Source organism: Taudactylus pleione, unplaced genomic scaffold (assembly GCF_031769625.1).
Source record: "Taudactylus pleione unplaced genomic scaffold, aTauple2 ptg000191l, whole genome shotgun sequence".
In the NCBI taxonomy this organism is placed as follows: domain Eukaryota; kingdom Metazoa; phylum Chordata; class Amphibia; order Anura; family Myobatrachidae; genus Taudactylus; species Taudactylus pleione.
In genome coordinates this window covers 5097746-5115006 of record NW_028284593.1, presented here as the reverse complement: position 1 = coordinate 5115006, position 17261 = coordinate 5097746, and the positions used below count along the sequence as shown (strand labels likewise).

Below are 17261 nucleotides of genomic sequence, written 5' to 3'. Positions count from 1 at the left end.
TTAATTGCTTTCAAAACCTCTCTGGAAAGCAAACAAATATGGCTGCCAACAAAGTCAGTCTGCTGCACAGATGCAGGCACACAGTTCCCAGCATAAAATGTTATGTCAATGAGGCGTGAGGGAGGGAGGTTTAGGATGTTGCAGTGCAGACAGAGCTTAGAGGGGCATTCCATAGCACCTCTGCTCACTGTATCATGTGTAGCCATAGTAGTCCAGAGTCATAACTTGTTTATTGCTAACTGGAGGGATAAAAGAGGGAAAATGGTAAATGCCTACATATTTTCTTATATCCTGCCACTGTGATTTATGTAGAAGAAAAATGCTAATTTTTTCATAGGATTCTTGCATATGCTATTGATTTCATACATCCCGATAATCTCTCTTCCCTGTGTTTCATTTGTATGTATCTTTCTCCCACACCAAAGTGTTAATTTTTGTAGTTAACAAAAAAAAGAATGTTGACAACAGTGTAAATTGTTTGACTAGACATGATTGTGTGAGCAGAATGTTTGCAGTTTTTAAAGAACAATGAAAAAAAAAATCACTACTAGTCTATACTGGGCAAATAAAATACTCACATCATGGTAAACTGTGCTCTTGATGTAGAAATTTCTGTAAACTACAAAACATTTTCCCAATATGTTTTAATGCTTTACACTTTTTTATTAACGGTTTCAGCAGTGAGTACATAAAGTTACCACTGAAGCTTTTAAAATACAGATGGCGTCCCATAATCCCAAGTGCAAGAACAGACTTCACTTTTCCGGCTTGGATTGTGTTATTTTTTCCCCTTTTCTGGTTCATGGCAGCCTTTGACAGATCAGAAGAAATTTTCACAGCTTGATGCTGCTGGATTCCTCTCTTGCATGAAAGAGAAACATCTGGAGTAAAAACAGTGAATTTACCAAAGGGCTCCAGCAAAATGCTCTTGCATCTGTTGTGGTGACATTTGTCCCACTGCAAACTCAGATGGTAAATGCTTTGCTTCTAGATATTGCTATCGGATCTACAAACTGATACTGAAAAATCATTGAATTTATTAATAATCCGATTAAGTATGAGTGATCACTTCACACATTGTTACCTAATTAGACTTTTGTTGTAAGTGTCGAGTACACGTACTTAGAACCTGTCAATTCAGACTTTGGGCCGTATTTAATTTGTTTCGATTCGGCGAAAAAGTTCCGCCTACCCGACTTTTCATCTACATCTCGTGTTTTGGACGCGAAAACTTATTGTGCGCGTCACCTCTTTTCGCCCTGTTCATTACTAACCAGGCGAAAACGGCAAGTGGTGAAAGCAGAACAGGCGGAAAGTACTGTCAGAATAGGGGAAATCAGTCTGAACCCCCGAAAAAGATGCACTAACATTGGGGATCGATGTAGAAGTTTTCCAATATCCCTAATAAAACTATTTGGGGTAAATCCTTGTTATTGGCGTCCTTGTAAAAGTGGTGAAGAATGGCATTGAGCAGTATTTTTTGTTGAAAAAAAGTAGTCTTGTCAAATTTGGGGACCTAGAAAATGGGTGCTAGCATCTTTTAAAGTCTCTAAAGTGAAGTTTAAAAAACACGTGATAAACCTCCCTCATACATGCACCTGCAATCCTAAGAACAAATGACCCATCCTTGCAGACCCCTAAGAAGTCTATTTCGCTAGTTTTTATTCTTGTCCCCCCGCTTTGTACTTTTTTGCCCCCAAAATGAAAGTACTTTTTTGGGTTGTTCTAATGTTTTTCCCCAGGATTTTTTGACGCAGTTGTCCTTTGGGGGGGTTGTCCCAAGGGTTCTGAGTGGTTTCTCCACCTTTGTACCCCAAAATAAAAATGTTGCACTTCTTTTCTCCTGCTATTCTTAGGCGAATCTTTTTCTCCTATTACATTGCATTGACTTTCCGTCTGGAATTGAATTTGGAAATAAGTTCCGACCACGTGAAAAGCCGCGATCGGCGATACTTTTTTGCGGAAAACGGCTTTTTGCTTCTAATTGAATACAGCTTTTTGTTGGATTGAAGAGTCCATGCATGGATTATATTCTAAATGTATCCATTACAAATTAATTTGCTTATGTAGCAATATCACATGACCTGTAAATCCTACTTTAAATACAAGGGGTCTATATAAAAAAAAGTTTTTTTTGTTGTAAATTTTTCTTTTCCTAGAGCTGGATGCAATACTTGCTCCACCCTTTCTTACCCAGTCACTTATTTACTACTTCATATATCTCTCTCCACTATCTGAACTTGTTTCACTCTCCCCATCCACTCCTCATCCATCACTCTTTGAATCCCTCTATCCACACCTCGCCCACCACTGGCTGAACTGCTCACATCCATATATATATATATATATATATACTCCACTCACACCATTGGATGAACTTCTTACATATTTCTATACATTCCTCACCCACCACCAGCTCAACTGCTTACATCATTGTATCCTCTCTTCATCCATCACTTGCTGAACTGCTTACATCCTTTCATATTCTTCTCCCATCCACTCCTCAACCATCACACTCTGAACTGCTTTCATTTCTCTACCAATCTTCTCCCATTCACTTCTTATCCATTACTGTCTGAACTTATGGCATCCTTTTCCCATCCTCTCCTAACTTATAAATAGCTACATTGATTGCATCCTTTTATCCACTCCTCACCCATCACCATCTGAACTGCTTTCATTATCCTCCCAGTTTTCAGCCACCTGTTCTTGCCCATCACTAGCTGAACTGCTTGCATTCTTCTCTCACCTGCTCCTCATGCATGGCTGCCTGAACTGCTTGCATGCTTCTCCCATCCGTCCCTCTCTCATCACTGGCTGAACTGCTTCCATCATTTTCCCATAGACTCTTCATTAATCACTGGCTAAACTGTTACTATCCTTCTCCTATCCACTTCTCACCCATCACTGACTGAACTGCTTGCATCACACTCCCATCCACTCCTCGTACATCACACTTTTAATTGGTTGCATCCAATGATGTGCGGTGAGATCAATGGCTGGGGAGCCACTGGCTAGTAACAGAGCCAGAGTTACACACACATATATGAACCGGATAGAGGAGCATGTCAGGGAGGACTGTGCTATGTTGTACACTCTGCACACTTTCTCTTTGGGGAGACTGGGACCATTGTGCCCGCCAGGAAATGCCATGCACGCGATCCACTCTCCCTATTTTCATCAAGCTGGGTGTGTTCCCAGAGCTCCGGGAGCTGCAGGACAGGCCCCCAGTGCCTATCTCTAGTGAATAGAAGCCACCTGCATGTGCATGAGTGTATTCTTACCTTTTCTCTGCAACAGGGACCCTCTGAAGAAATTGATCCTCCCTGGACAGGCAGTGTCTTGAGTTGGTATTCGCTATATATGTAGAAGATCACATGTTCTGGAAGCCACCTGTTTGTGTAGAAATAAAGCCAATGCCATTATCATGCAACAGAAGTTCAATCGCATAATAAATTATACACACACACACACACACACACACAAAATTCAAAGCTCCGGCACTCCTCCTTTTGTATTTCAGGCAGTCGGCCTAAACTTGCTCCGGTGCCCTCCCCGGGGAACAGCACCCTCAATAGATTCCAGAAAAGGAACAGGCGGCACTCGGAGACAGACAAGTGCAATACCCTCACCAGAGGGGTTTTATTGTGGGTCAACGTTTTGGGGTTGGCCACCCCTTCCTCAGGACAACATCATAATGTTCCGTGCCATTTCACATTATTGCACACAACTTAATGTATTGACATCTATGGTTTGATTTTTTTTTTGCATGGGTTGTTGCTGTAGACCCATTACATATATATTTACTGAGAAAAATGTTGATGTGTTCAATACTTATTTTACCCGCTGATATATAATGAAAATGCTAAATCTTAAACTGTAGAATAAGTAACCTGTGTAACTGAGGTAGTGACTTGGCCAACTTCGCAATAATTAATGTAGGGTCATCGGTGTGTGTCTTTTCTGACACCTGTCCTCTTTACTGACCTAGTAGCAAAGCCTTTATTAGTTGGTACTAGACGTTAACTGCTTGTAAAGTAACTAAAGCTGACTATTTAAGCGAAACTTTTTCCAAAAAAAAAAAAAAATCGTTTTGTTTTTTTTTAACTCCTTTACACTCTACACTTGGGACAATACATGCTACTAAGTGTTTAATACTTGTGCTTCTCTCAAAAGTGATCACTAAGCCAATTTGTATAGTTCAGTTTTATTTGAGAAGACCATAACTACAGAACTGTTTTGTGTGGCTCTGCCAACATGCTGAGTTTGCGTTTGTTTTGCTAGGAATTTGTACAGAACATTAACAAATTCAGGAATTTGTCAATTTTGTATCTCTTTGGTTCTATAGGTATATTGATAGATATAGATAGATATGTTTACACACACACACACACACACACACACACACACACACACACACACAGTACTGTGCACAAGGTTTAGGCAGGTGTGGAAAAAAATGCTGCAAAGTAAGAATACTTTCAAAAATAGTGTTCATAGTTTTTTTAATTTTTACCAGTTAACAAAATGCAAAGTGAATGAACAGAAGAGAAATCTAAATCAAATCAATATTTAGTGTGACCACTCTTTGCCTTCAAAACATCATCAATTCTTCTAAGTACACTTGCACACAGCTTTTGAAGTAACTCGGCAGCGAGGTTGTTCCAAACATCTTGGAGAACAAACCACAGATCGTCTGTGGATGTAAGCTTGCTCAAATTCTTCTGTCTCTTCATGTAATCGCAGGCAGATGCTGATGTTGAGATCAGATAGCTGCAGATAGCTCTTAATAACCTTGGCTGTATGTTTGGGGTCGTTGTTCTGCTGCAGAATACATTTGGAACCAATCAGACGCACCCCTGATGGTATTGCATGATGGATAAAGTACCTGCCTGTATTTCTCAGCATTGAGGACACCATTAATCCTGACTAAATCCCCAACTCCATTTGCTGAAATGCAGCCCAAACCTTACAAGGAACCTCCACCATGCTTCACTGTTGCCTGCAGACACTCATTATTGTACCGTTCTCCAGTCCGTCGGCGAACAAACTGCCTTCCATTACAGTCAAATATTTCACATTTTGACTCATCAGTCCAGAGCACCTGCTGTCATTTTTCTGCACCCCAGTTCCTATGTTTTCATGCATAGTTGAGTCACTTGGCCTTGTTTCCACGTTGAAGGTATGACATTTTGTCTACAATTCTTCCATGAAGACCACTTATGGCCAGAATTCTCCAAACAGTAGATTGGTGTACCTGGGTCCCACTGGTTTCTGCCAGTTCTGAGCTGATGGTACTGCTGGACATCTTCCGATTTCGAAGGGAAGTAAACATGATGTGTCTTTCATCTGATGCACTAAGATTTCATGGCCGACCACTGTGTCTACGGTCCTCAGTGTTCCTAGTTTCTTTGTGCTTCTTCAAAAGAGCTTGTACAGCACATAAGTCTGCTTTGAAATCTTTGCCTGGGAGAGACCATACTGATGCAATATAACTACCTTGTGTCTTTTGCTGTGCTTAGTCTTGCTGATAATGTGACTTAAAATAACCTCACCTTTGTAACAGAGTTTGGCTGTTCCTCACCCAGTTTTAAGCCTCCTACACAACTGTTTCTGTTTCAGTTAATGGCTGTGTTGGAAATGATGATCATTATTATTACCAGTTATTTATATAGCGCACACATATTCTGCAGCGCTTTACAGAGTAGTTAATAGTTGGCCATTCACAGTCCCTGCCCCAGTGGAGCTTACAATCTATGTTCCCTATCACATGCTCACACACATACACACTAGGGTTATAATTTTGTTGGTGAGCCAATTAACCTGCCAATATATTTTTGGAGTGTGGGAGGTAACAGGAGTACCCGTAGGAAACCCACGCAAGCACAGGTAGAATATATAAACTCCACACAGGTAGGGCCGTGGTGGGAATCGAACCCACAACCTCAGTACTGTGAGACAGTAATGCTAACCATTACACCGTCTGTGCTGTTATTATCACATGTATGGTATGATTATCATACACCTGACTATAATACTACAAAATTTTGTGTACATTGAACCATCAAAAATCTAAGGTTTCATTACCTCAGTCATGCCAAAATTATTCCGTATTTCGGAATAATTGGATATGGGAGACTCAACCTGTAACACTTTTATTTTTGAAAGCATCCTTCCTTTGCAGCTTATTTTTCCACACCTGCCTAAAACAACAATATAATGAATTAATGTAGGCACTGTGTTAATGTATTGTGGTATTATTATATACATATTTTGGTCCCCTTCCTCATTTGCCCTTTTGCTCTAGCATTGTAAGCTGCAGACTATAGGAGACTGTTTTATCTCAAGGAGTTGCCTGGGAGAGGTTGTCTGCTCTGAATTCTGAAATGGGAGAGAATAGGAATCAATGTGAAAGTTTAGTGATAGCAAAGCCAGGTGCTGATATTCTTGCCCCTGGAGCTTGCTTAAGTAATTTAGAACACCATGGTAAGGTAAGGAACACACACTACTCTCCTTTCAGTATTGTGCAGTATCTTGACTTGAGTGCAAATTGCCTGGAACTCAAACTAAATATGGGATGTAGTTAATATACCTACATGCGGCATCCCGGCTGACGAAATCCCGGCGCCGGAATTCTGACAGTAGGTGACAATGCGACACCGGAGTCCTGGCAGCCGGGATGCCGAACCTAAGTATAGCGGGTTTGTTAGGTCTTTGCCGCGAGAGTTAGGTTTAGCCGTCACGGGGGGAAGGGGGTTAGGTTAGGGTTAGGCACTAAAGAGGAGGGTTAGGTTTAGGCACAAGGAGGGGAGGGTTAGGTTTAGGCACCATGGGGGGGAGGGTTGGGTTTAGGCACTAACTGGGAGCATTAAGGCTAGTGGGGGAAGGGATGTAGGAACAGAGGGTTAGGGGGAGAAGGGGGAAGGATTACTATACTTACGAGCATCGGGATGCCGCTGTCATAGCAGGCATCCCGACTGCTGAGATTTCATAACCATTCCCTAAATATTTATCCTTCCAGCTATAATGTATTTTTATTTATTTTATTTGACATTGAACATTTTGATATAATTCCATGCATTACTTCTGTATTTATGGATTGATTGAAGTGAAAAATGTGTGTATGCTTTCTGTAAATTATCTGATCTAAAAGCTTAAACACATCTATGTATCTAATGTGTTCCAGTGAGTCTGCTTTCAGTACATTGCACTGAAGTAATAAAATCTCAAACTGTCCAGCATAACAAATCAGAGTGGAGCATACTACATGATTACAGAGGATCTAGGGGAATAGGTAATCTCCGAGGTGCCAAGCTATGGTCAGTCTGAGATAACACAAACAAGCTGGATATTTCTCCCAGTTGATCTAATTAGGTGCTGTGTCTGGGACAGAGCGATGCTCCTGGAATGCATTAGAACTCCCACTCTCTGAGAACAAGGACAATTCTCTGAATTCTGCTCCTTTCAGGATAGACACAGTCCTTTTCTGAACCAGGTCTCAGTGTGAGTGATATGATGTTTATAACATTCTGATTTATCAGAGATGGCAATAAAGACACGACCTTTACATAGCAAAAAAAGAAAGAAAGAAAAGTGGCATTGTTTGGATGGGAAAATGCTTAGGGTTAATTTGAATGTTTTTTTTGTCAGAGAGACTAGATAGTGTGAGGTGTACATTAGGTCACAAATAAACTGTAATTAAAATTTAAAGAATTGTGCAGTAACGCTAGTATATGTAAAATAATTGTATGAGGGAATTATTTGGTATTGGGATTAATTAATAATGGTAATTATGTAGATAATTATTGTAAAGGGGTTAATTATATTACATTGAATGGGGTTGTCATATTGATTCTCAAGTAGTTTATACCTTTTGATGACAGAATTACATTTTTATGTGATCAACAGTACTGTGGCAGAGTATACTTTGGCAGTCACACTCCTTTGTATTATATGGTGAACATTAATGCTTTATATATTGTATTGTGGCCACTGATGTTCTCCATATTAAATAGTGGTCAACTTATGCTTTCTGTATTATATGGTGGTAACTGTGATGTTCTCTGTATTATATACTGGTCACTGTGATGTACTTTGTTTTATATTGTGGTAACTGATGTTTTCTGTATTACACTGTGATGTACTTTGTTTTATATTGTGGTAACTTATGTTTTCTGTATTATATGGTAGTCTCTGTTTGTTTTATGGTCACTGTGATTTTATCTGCATTGTATGCCAGTTATATAGGTAAGGGTGACTGCTATCTACTGGGGAGGATGGCAGTAACTGATGATCTCTGTATTATATGGTGGTAATTGTTATGTTATCTGTATTATACAGTGGTCACTGATATACTCTGCATTATATAGGGGTCACTTTGATGTTCTCTGCATTGTATGGCAGTTATATAGGTAAAGGGTGACTACTATCAACTGGGGAGTGTGCCAAACTGAGTCTTTGTCCCAGGTGACAGAAAGCCATGCTTCCCCCTTGCCTCCTCTCCCCTAATGTCACTTAGCTCTCCCTTGACTCCCAACAGAGTTAGCCTCCCGGACTCCACCCGCTTCTAGAGAGAATTGGGCCATCCGGGGGCTTGATAACGCAGTTTGCGTTGAAATGCATCATCATGGTTCTGTTCTCCGCTGCACAAGTTTATGATCTGGTTCACAGTGCATTGCCCTTTCATCTTCCACCTGGGCTTTTCTCTCTGGTATCTCCCAAAAGGGACTGGCTAAAAAATGGAGAGTGTATTATTATTTATTGTTATCATTTATTTAGAAGACACCACATAATTCTGCAGCACAATGGGGAGAAAAGCACATTTAACAAGGATTACAGTATATAAGTGAGAACAGACAAAACCAAATAGGCATCCTATAAGCATACAATCATAAGGCAACCTGAAAGTTATAGCATAAACACAATGAACACTGCAAAAAAATATTAATTGGAATAGAGAACATGCAGAAGGTGAGCGAGAAGAAGCATGTAATACAAGAGGAAGGAGGGTTCTGGTCATGAGTTCTTACAAGTTAAATTAGAGGGGGTGAAAGTGACTGAGGATGTAGAGAGGGATATGCAGTGGGGGATGAGTTAGGAGGTGGACTGGTACACTTTTATGAATAAGTTTGTAAGCAATGATTTAAAGATGTGTCCACATACATTTATCCTTCGTGTGCTACCAGTCTTGTTACACACCACGTAAGTGCTCTGTGAGTATGTAGCACTGAGCATCTTTTCTTGCTACTTTTTACCTTCCAATATATCTTATTTGCACAGAGATGCAGAAAAGAATGCACAAGCAGTTTCTGCTAATTAAAATATGCGGCATGCCTGTATTCTGTGAGCAACTGCGGCGGTATCTGCATATGAATCACTACGTTAGTGTCAGCGGCTGTGGCACTGTAACGTAGCGTTTTGTACGCAGATACACCCGCCGTTGCACACAGAATACAGGCATGCCACATATCATTTTAATTAGCAGAAGCTGCTTGTGCATCCTATTCACATCGCTGTGCAAATAAGACTCATTGAAAGGTAAAAAGTCACACGAAAAGACACTGCGTTACCGAGTCATGCCACGGCATGGCGCGACTAGAAGCGCTGTTTAACGCACCAGGAGGCTAAATGTTTGTGGACACATCTGTAAGCATTGGAGGCTAGTAGATAGACTGGACATAGGAGTGAGATTCATAGGAGTGGTGCTGGCATGAGGTGGGGTTTTGCAAACACTTGCGCCTTCGGAGTGCACTGAGGACCATAGAAGGAGTGACAGGGTGAGTACAGTGCACTGGGTGCCACCAATCCCCAGTGACAGCACTGCCTCCAAGTCTTACTGGAAGGACCTTATACGGGTATCTGGACAGTGAGAGCGACCAAAGCAAATGATAAAATATGATATATCCACATGCAGCACATCTGAGACCAGTAAATCGGTTATCAAAATTTAGTCTATTCTGGAGAAAGATCTGTGAATGGAAAGTATATGACCTGTTAGTTTGGTTGAGAAACCATATAATGTATAGACTTGAAACAAGCAACAGAGGTTTGGAATTCAGAACGGAGGTAAGACCCCAGGTGATGGAGATCTATCAACCTCAGGCCTATCCACAGTATTTAAATCTCCATTATATTTATATATATATATATATATATATATATATATATTCATAGTTATGGTTATATATATATATATATATATATATATATATATATATATTTTGCAGCTTTGTCTTCAAATGATTGGAAAATATCTGGAATTTGAAGCAATTTTATCTCTATGTAACAGTACTTCTTTTTTATTTCTGTATAATATATTTGTAATTAAAATGTCCATTTGTATTTATTAGGCGGTAAATTGGCTCATAACAGAGCCGATGGTTATTAAAGGTAATTTAGTGAGGAAATAATGAAAGGGAACTACTCGCTATGTTGCTTCCAATCACTCTAATACAGAGGTTGTGTCCTTGGCCTACAGTTCATGTAGAGGTGGATTGTTTCAGGGAAAGACATTTTAGCCACTTGCTAATCACAAGTTAGGCAGTAGCTATTAATAATGCTTAGTCTAGCCTATACCAGGGCCTCATTTGCATATTTCCACAAGCCCTTATAAGTTGCCCTGCTTCACCAGCGTCATGACTGTGATAGACGTCTCTACAGTATATATAAGAAACTAATTGATGGATACATATAAAATGCTGTAATACAGAAACAACAGTGTCTCATTTACGCAAAAAAAAAAATGCACTCACAAAAGCACCATCTATGTTTCAGCGATGATGAAGTCACCATAGTCAGTGGAGTATTCTTAAACAGCAACTCACTAGTGGTGCTCTAGTGTCTGTCGATTCCCATCATCCACCTGCTCTATCCGCCAATAATACATCTTTCACTTACTGCATCATCTATTCGCAGTTGATTGAACATGGCCTTACTGTACTTAGCCACTGGGGGCGCTTCAATTAAATATCGCTGGGAAGGAGCTCCCGGAGCTATTCAATTCAGTGCGCTGTTTGTTTAGTCCGACTAAACATTTCTCAGGAGGGTGCGAGGAGAAATCCGACTAAAGTGCCGTGATTTTCCGGCTTAGGGCAGCGCTAACAGCCTTGCGGACAGCACTTCTAGTCTGAGAATGCCTGTTCTCGCGACTAAACATACTGCTTAAGTTGTGAGAACCGGCATTTTCCAACTTAAATGCTTCCCGGCGGACTTCACATCACGGTGAATTGAATAGCTCCCTCCCGGCGTTATTCAACTCCTGCAGAATTGAATCTCCCTCTTTGTTCGAACACTGCTGTCTCTCCCCTCCAGGCACAAGCAGGTGTAATGTCAGAATTCTACATAAATGCATGTGTGTGCCCGCCATCATCTAGGCATGCACAGAGCAATTACACACAAGATATGCTCAGCCAACTGGTGTACTGTTCATTCTGCATCAGACCCTATATGCTCTGCATTTAGTAGAGATATTGCAGTGTGTGCAGCAGTCCTATATCTAACTATAAGTTGCCAATATAGCTCTGTTCTGCCCCTTCCCCTCTTTATTACTTACCCCTTCTCACTGCAGAGCAGTCCTTCAGCTAAGGTATGTCCCATCAGTCGCAGTGGGAGCCATTGATGTGGTGCGCTCCCTGGCTCCCGCTGCACGTGCGTGATAGACACAAGATACTTAAGCATATTATTAAAAATTCCATGCCTTATATTGTATAGTAATAATGGCTTACAACATGCTTCATGTAAAAACCATGGAAGCCATAATCCCTTAAATGGCACAGCAAAAAGGGTTAAAATGAAAATGCCAACAGTGCTGCTTGCACCTTTAGCAGAGAGCAAAACCAGCCAGCTAGATAAATAAATAAACGTTTTGCCTGTTTGCAGCAGCTGTAGCTGTGGTTCGTGCGGAAAATGAAGGCAGATGATTCAATTTGGCCTGTGCCCCGAGTACATTTCCAAATGCTTCTGTGTGTGCGCAAGATAATGAACAAATATATTGAGATGGCACAAGATCAATGTGAGTTTATCGCTGCAAAAGCATCTACCTCTCCCCCCAGTGGGGGCCAGCGAACTCTGCTGGGTTAATGGGGGTGAGGGTCCCTTCGCTTGCCACCTTTCAGTACGACTTAAGAAAAGAATTTGTCTCCTTTTGCCCCAAGCTCCCCGTTGCGCTCAAAGGGAGCTTTTGATAAATGGAAGTGTGTTTATTAATAATGAGCTGGGGCTTGCTGTCTGTGATCTGAAAAGTGATGCTTATCAGACACTGTGTTCCTGTGGCATTCCAGGGCTCCGAGCACTATGAGGTATTGTCGATGTGCAGCCAGGCAAAGGCTCTCACCCAATTAACACCCTTTCCCTATATTTTTTTCCCATCTATAATTATAATGTGTTTGTATAAAAAAGAATTAACACCTTTACCACCAAGCACTTTCCAGAATTTCTCACTTATTTGATTTATTTTTTGAACATGACTAATGTTTTTGTGGCAATCTACACTGTTGGTTTGTCAGCTAATATTGCAAATGTCTCAAACTCACCATCAAATTGCTAAGTTTCTTGCAGTAACAAAATTGATACTTGTGTATTGATGGGAGAATTTTTGGGATAACCTATTGTTTTAACTAAATGTTAGCGCTGTGTAATGTGTCTTTTTGCTGTATATTGACTACTCTAACGTTAACAGTTCATCTTTCTGTAGTGTTGTGTTGGTGGAAATAGCAGCAATGGATACCATGGTGACATTTAGTCACACAGTTTTCTAGTAGACAGGCATCCAAGGATAATTTAATGTACCGTTTATACCAGGAGGCCTGAATATTTGTGCTGCCTATGTTATTGACCAGTTAAGATATTGTATTTTCATTGCTTATAATGAAGTATGAATCTCTGTGGAACTTATACTATTTTTCTGTATCAAGTACTTTGTCATGTGTATACTTAGGTTTTTCATGTTTAATACACTGCATAGATAATAGGCACTGACTGTGTACATGTTTTATGACTATACATCCTTAAATGGAATGTTAGTGTGTTCTCCAACCCATTTCTAACACATGAGATGTTATATGGAAATATATGTCCCTAACCTAGAACATTATGTACTAGCCCCCACCAAACGCCACTAGGTCCACTCTCCATAAAATGTCTCACAATGGGTCATTTAGATTGTATCCCTTCCCTCCACAATATGATATTGTATTTCAGTTGATAATGATTGGTAAAATGGTCTGCGATAATTAATACTTGTGTAGGCTGCAGAAACACTTGTGTTATTAGGGTAATTGCTGATGAATTTAGGCATGCGTCTCCCCCAGTCACAGGCAGCAGGTGTAAATGAACATGATCTGTCACAGCCACTGGCAGCAATTCTTAATTCTCAGCAACAAATGGGGGCCTAACAGCCATGGTTTGTCTAAAAATGTATATTAACTCAGGCAGGTTAATAGCAGCAGCTCGGCCTCTAATTTGATTTCCTGTGCGCAGCCTCGTTAAGTCCGACAGCTCCCATATGAAACCTATCCGCTGTGGTACTGCTAATGGCTATCTCATCAGAATTTTTTGGAAAGATCCAAGCAATTAAGGAATTAATAAAATTGATTGTAAGCTTCAGTGGTCTGAATTTGTTTTGCGGTATCACTTTTGTTCACAGCAAATATAATATTGGGGAACTTTAAAAAATACAAAAGAAGAACAATGTGTTGTGATGAGAAAAGTTGTTGTAGAATAGAAAAATAGGGACATTTGCAGGAAAAAAATAATAACAGGGACAGATCTTTTAAATATTGAAATGTTCATGAAATTTAGGGGCTGATGGCAATTATAGCATTTTACTATTGAACATGATAGCACTGTTCATTTAAATGTGAAGTTCACATTTGCAAAGACAACAATGATCAAGGATTAAACAACTTTTCAGGTGGTCTTGTTCTAAATGTAGGCTAGATAGGGATTAAAAGGATACTTGTACAGATACAACAGTCACATGGACTTGTATCTTTTTGTTTTTTGAAACCACTTAAACTATGCTACTAATAATTTTATATAATATATGAAAAAGGAGGGAAAATAAATCAAATACTTTAAAAATGTCTAATTTACTGTAGATACATTATTGCAGGCATCCTCTTGCTTGTTTAAAATGTGGTGGCATTTATACATATATACAGAGTAGTATAACTATGCTTTATACTAAATATGCTAAAAAGACCTAAATCGAATTAGAGCATCTCTTTTCAGGCTATATCAGTGTGCCCGTAATACCAGTCTATATCCGTGTGCCCGTAACCCTGGTCTATATATTAGTGTGCCTGTAATCCCGCTCTATATCAGTGTGCCCGTAATCCTAGTCTATATCGGTGTGCCCGTAATCCTAGTCTATATCGGTGTGCCCGTAATACCACTCTATATCCGTGTGCCCGTAATCCTGGTCTATATATTAGTGTGCCCGTAATCCTAGTCTATATCGATGTGCCCGTAATCCTAGTCTATATCGGTGTGCCCGTAATCCTAGTCTACATCGATGTGCCCGTAATCCTAGTCTATATCGGTGTGCCCGTAATCCTAGTCTATATCGGTGTGCCCGTAATCCTAGTCTATATCGATGTGCCCGTAATCCTAGTCTATATCGGTGTGCCCGTAATCCTAGTCTATATCGGTGTGCCCGTAATCCTGGTCTAAATCATTGTCTTTGTAATGTCAAACTACATCTGTGTGCCAGTAATACCAGTCTAAATCAGTGTGGCAATAATCCCAATCTATATCAGTGTGCTAGTAATCTAAATCTATATAAATGTACAAGTCTGTATAAGTGTACTTTAAAAGGAAGTGGATATTCCTGAAAAGATCTGCCTCCCACAATAGGTTTAGCATGCTTCTGTGGAATTTTTGAGGATCTGAAATTATTTGTAGATATTTTATGTGAGCTGCTTTTCAATGTCCTATTTCTTAATTTTCCAGGTCAAAGTGTTCCGGAACAGAAATGGCAGAAATGATGAAGATATCAGCATCAAGGAAGCCATGAGTTCCCAGCTCAGCAGCTCCCATGATCGCCTCAGTGATGTAAGTCTTTGCTTGTGCAGATTCACAGCCGTGCTCAAACATGCTTCCATCAATAAATGTAGAGGGTCACCTCTCACCAGGGTTGGTGCACTTTTGGAGATTAAAGCCACGTATCCACTTGCCGATTAAACAGAGCGATTGACCGATAACTACATCGTTATCATTCAATCGCTCATTAATCGTGCACAAATCAGGCATGATAATATTCAAAATGACCAGCGATGCGCGCTCCCGCTGGTCGTTTTTGACAACAATTATCGCCTGAACATGCCGGTCAATCTACAGATAACAACAGACTGACCATGTTCAGGGATGAGGGAGGGTGCCTGCACTCAACGACATATCGTTCAGTGTAGGCACTACAGGGGAAGAGGAACGACTGTACGATTACACTGTGTTACTGTCGTTCCAAGATCTGCAAGTGATATGCACCTTAAGTAAAAAAAACAATTAATTCTAATTATCATCATTATAATTATTATTGTAAATTTGTAAGGAGTATTAACAGCACCGGATAATAGGGAAGGATAGAACATACATAAACCAGGGCAGACAAAATAAATGCATGCATGAAAAATAAGAAGACGAAGGGACCTGCTCATAGCTTATATTCAAATAGGTAACAACAGGTGACAACTGAAACAACAGGAGTAAGCATGGGTAAGAGGGGCATTGGGACAGCTGTGAAGGGTGTATTAGTGTGGGAAATATACTGTAGGTGGGAGTAGGGTAAACTCTAATAAAGAGAGATGTTTTCAGAGCATGGTTAAACATTTAATAACTGTGGGAGACTGATCAGGCATGCTATGGAATCCATAATTGGGTAGAGGTACTGGATCTGGGTACAAGTTTTATTATTAAAGTGGGCAATCCTTTCATATGTAGTCACTCCAATGTTACTTCTTACAGCCCTATACAGACCATTATTGTAATTATATATTATATAAAGCATACTAAATTCAGGCTGACTGGCATCAGTCGCTTTGTTAGCTGTGCCAAAATTAAATTTTTGTCGGTGCAAGGAGGTTGTGCACAGCTGATAAAGAGTGTGTTACTATTATTGTCTCAGGTTTTGTCATTATACCCTTATCCGGCCCACTAGGCTGCTTTAGTAGGAGCTTTCTTTAGTAGTTCTCCGAATGAAGGAAAGCTGCTCTCAATGTGTAAAAGAAGGAAACAATTAGTAAAACATTGGAGTTGAGTGACCAGGATTAATACTTTAGAACAAGTATGGAAAGTCCTCCAAATGTAAAATGCTATTTTTTTTTTTATTATTTTTTACACCTTTAAAAAAATACAGTAGGACGTGTTGGTCCTTAAAAAGATTAGAGTTAATGAGTTTAGCAGAAACCAACCATGCTGAAACAAATAAAGATTGTCTAGATCCATTTACTTCTGTGTCCTCTGTAATTTTTGATAATTTGATATTACATACAAGAACAAAGACTTCAAAAACATGGATAGTAAATATATTTTCTGTTTAAATTGTCTCCAAGGATAAATAACACAATTAAAACTAGAAATACCCATGTGTTAGAGTGGTTGTTGTCTTAACTAGAATGTATATAGCGCTCACCTAAATGACCCCATGTGTCACAGTGACACATTACGGTGGTTTTCTAACGTGATGTCTATACGTGATGTTAATGTGTGTAGAAACTATATAAAAAGTGAACTCTAATACCACTGTTTACAATTGGGGAGTTCTGCATTTCAGTGTTCTTTAGGAGAACTTGTGGAATACAAGGTATAATGTAAATTACTACACACATAAGAAGTTGACCTGCATACAAGCACTCAGCCATGTGTTTTTATATGATCACAGCACTCTTGTGTGATCTACTACATTCATATAACTTATGGTAGGGATTTCATTACCCTAAACACTAATGTTACGTGCGCAATATGTATGTAATTCTTGCTGGACACATTGTAGCAACACTGTAAAACATAACATATACTGTAGCACCAATATGTGACTTGCACACTTCTGAAAGTATCAGCTTCTGAATTTATAGGGAATATTTTAATAACATGTTATTTGTTAAAAAAAGATGCAATGAACGAGTAAATAAATAAATCATATTAGGGTAGGCATACGTTTCTTACATTTTTCGTGGGTGTACCTCTTAAAGAAACTACGGGAGCATAGTGTTTCTGGCATTGTGTATCAATGGAAGGGATGATGTGTTCTGAGCTCTGCTTTTTCT

At 39.7% G+C, this 17261-nt stretch overlaps 1 protein-coding gene across 8 annotated transcripts in view; it reads left to right on the top strand.

Annotated features, from left to right (window-relative positions):
* The window catches only part of FBRSL1 (fibrosin like 1), a 581862-nt gene that overhangs the window by 284330 nt on the left and 280271 nt on the right, over nucleotides 1-17261 (top strand). For all 8 annotated transcript variants that reach the window (XM_088476700.1, XM_088476701.1, XM_088476704.1 and 5 more), the window contains one exon: nucleotides 14950-15051. In XM_088476700.1, coding sequence (XP_088332826.1) covers nucleotides 14950-15051 — 102 coding nt within the window. The remainder of the gene's footprint in view (nucleotides 1-14949; nucleotides 15052-17261) is intronic.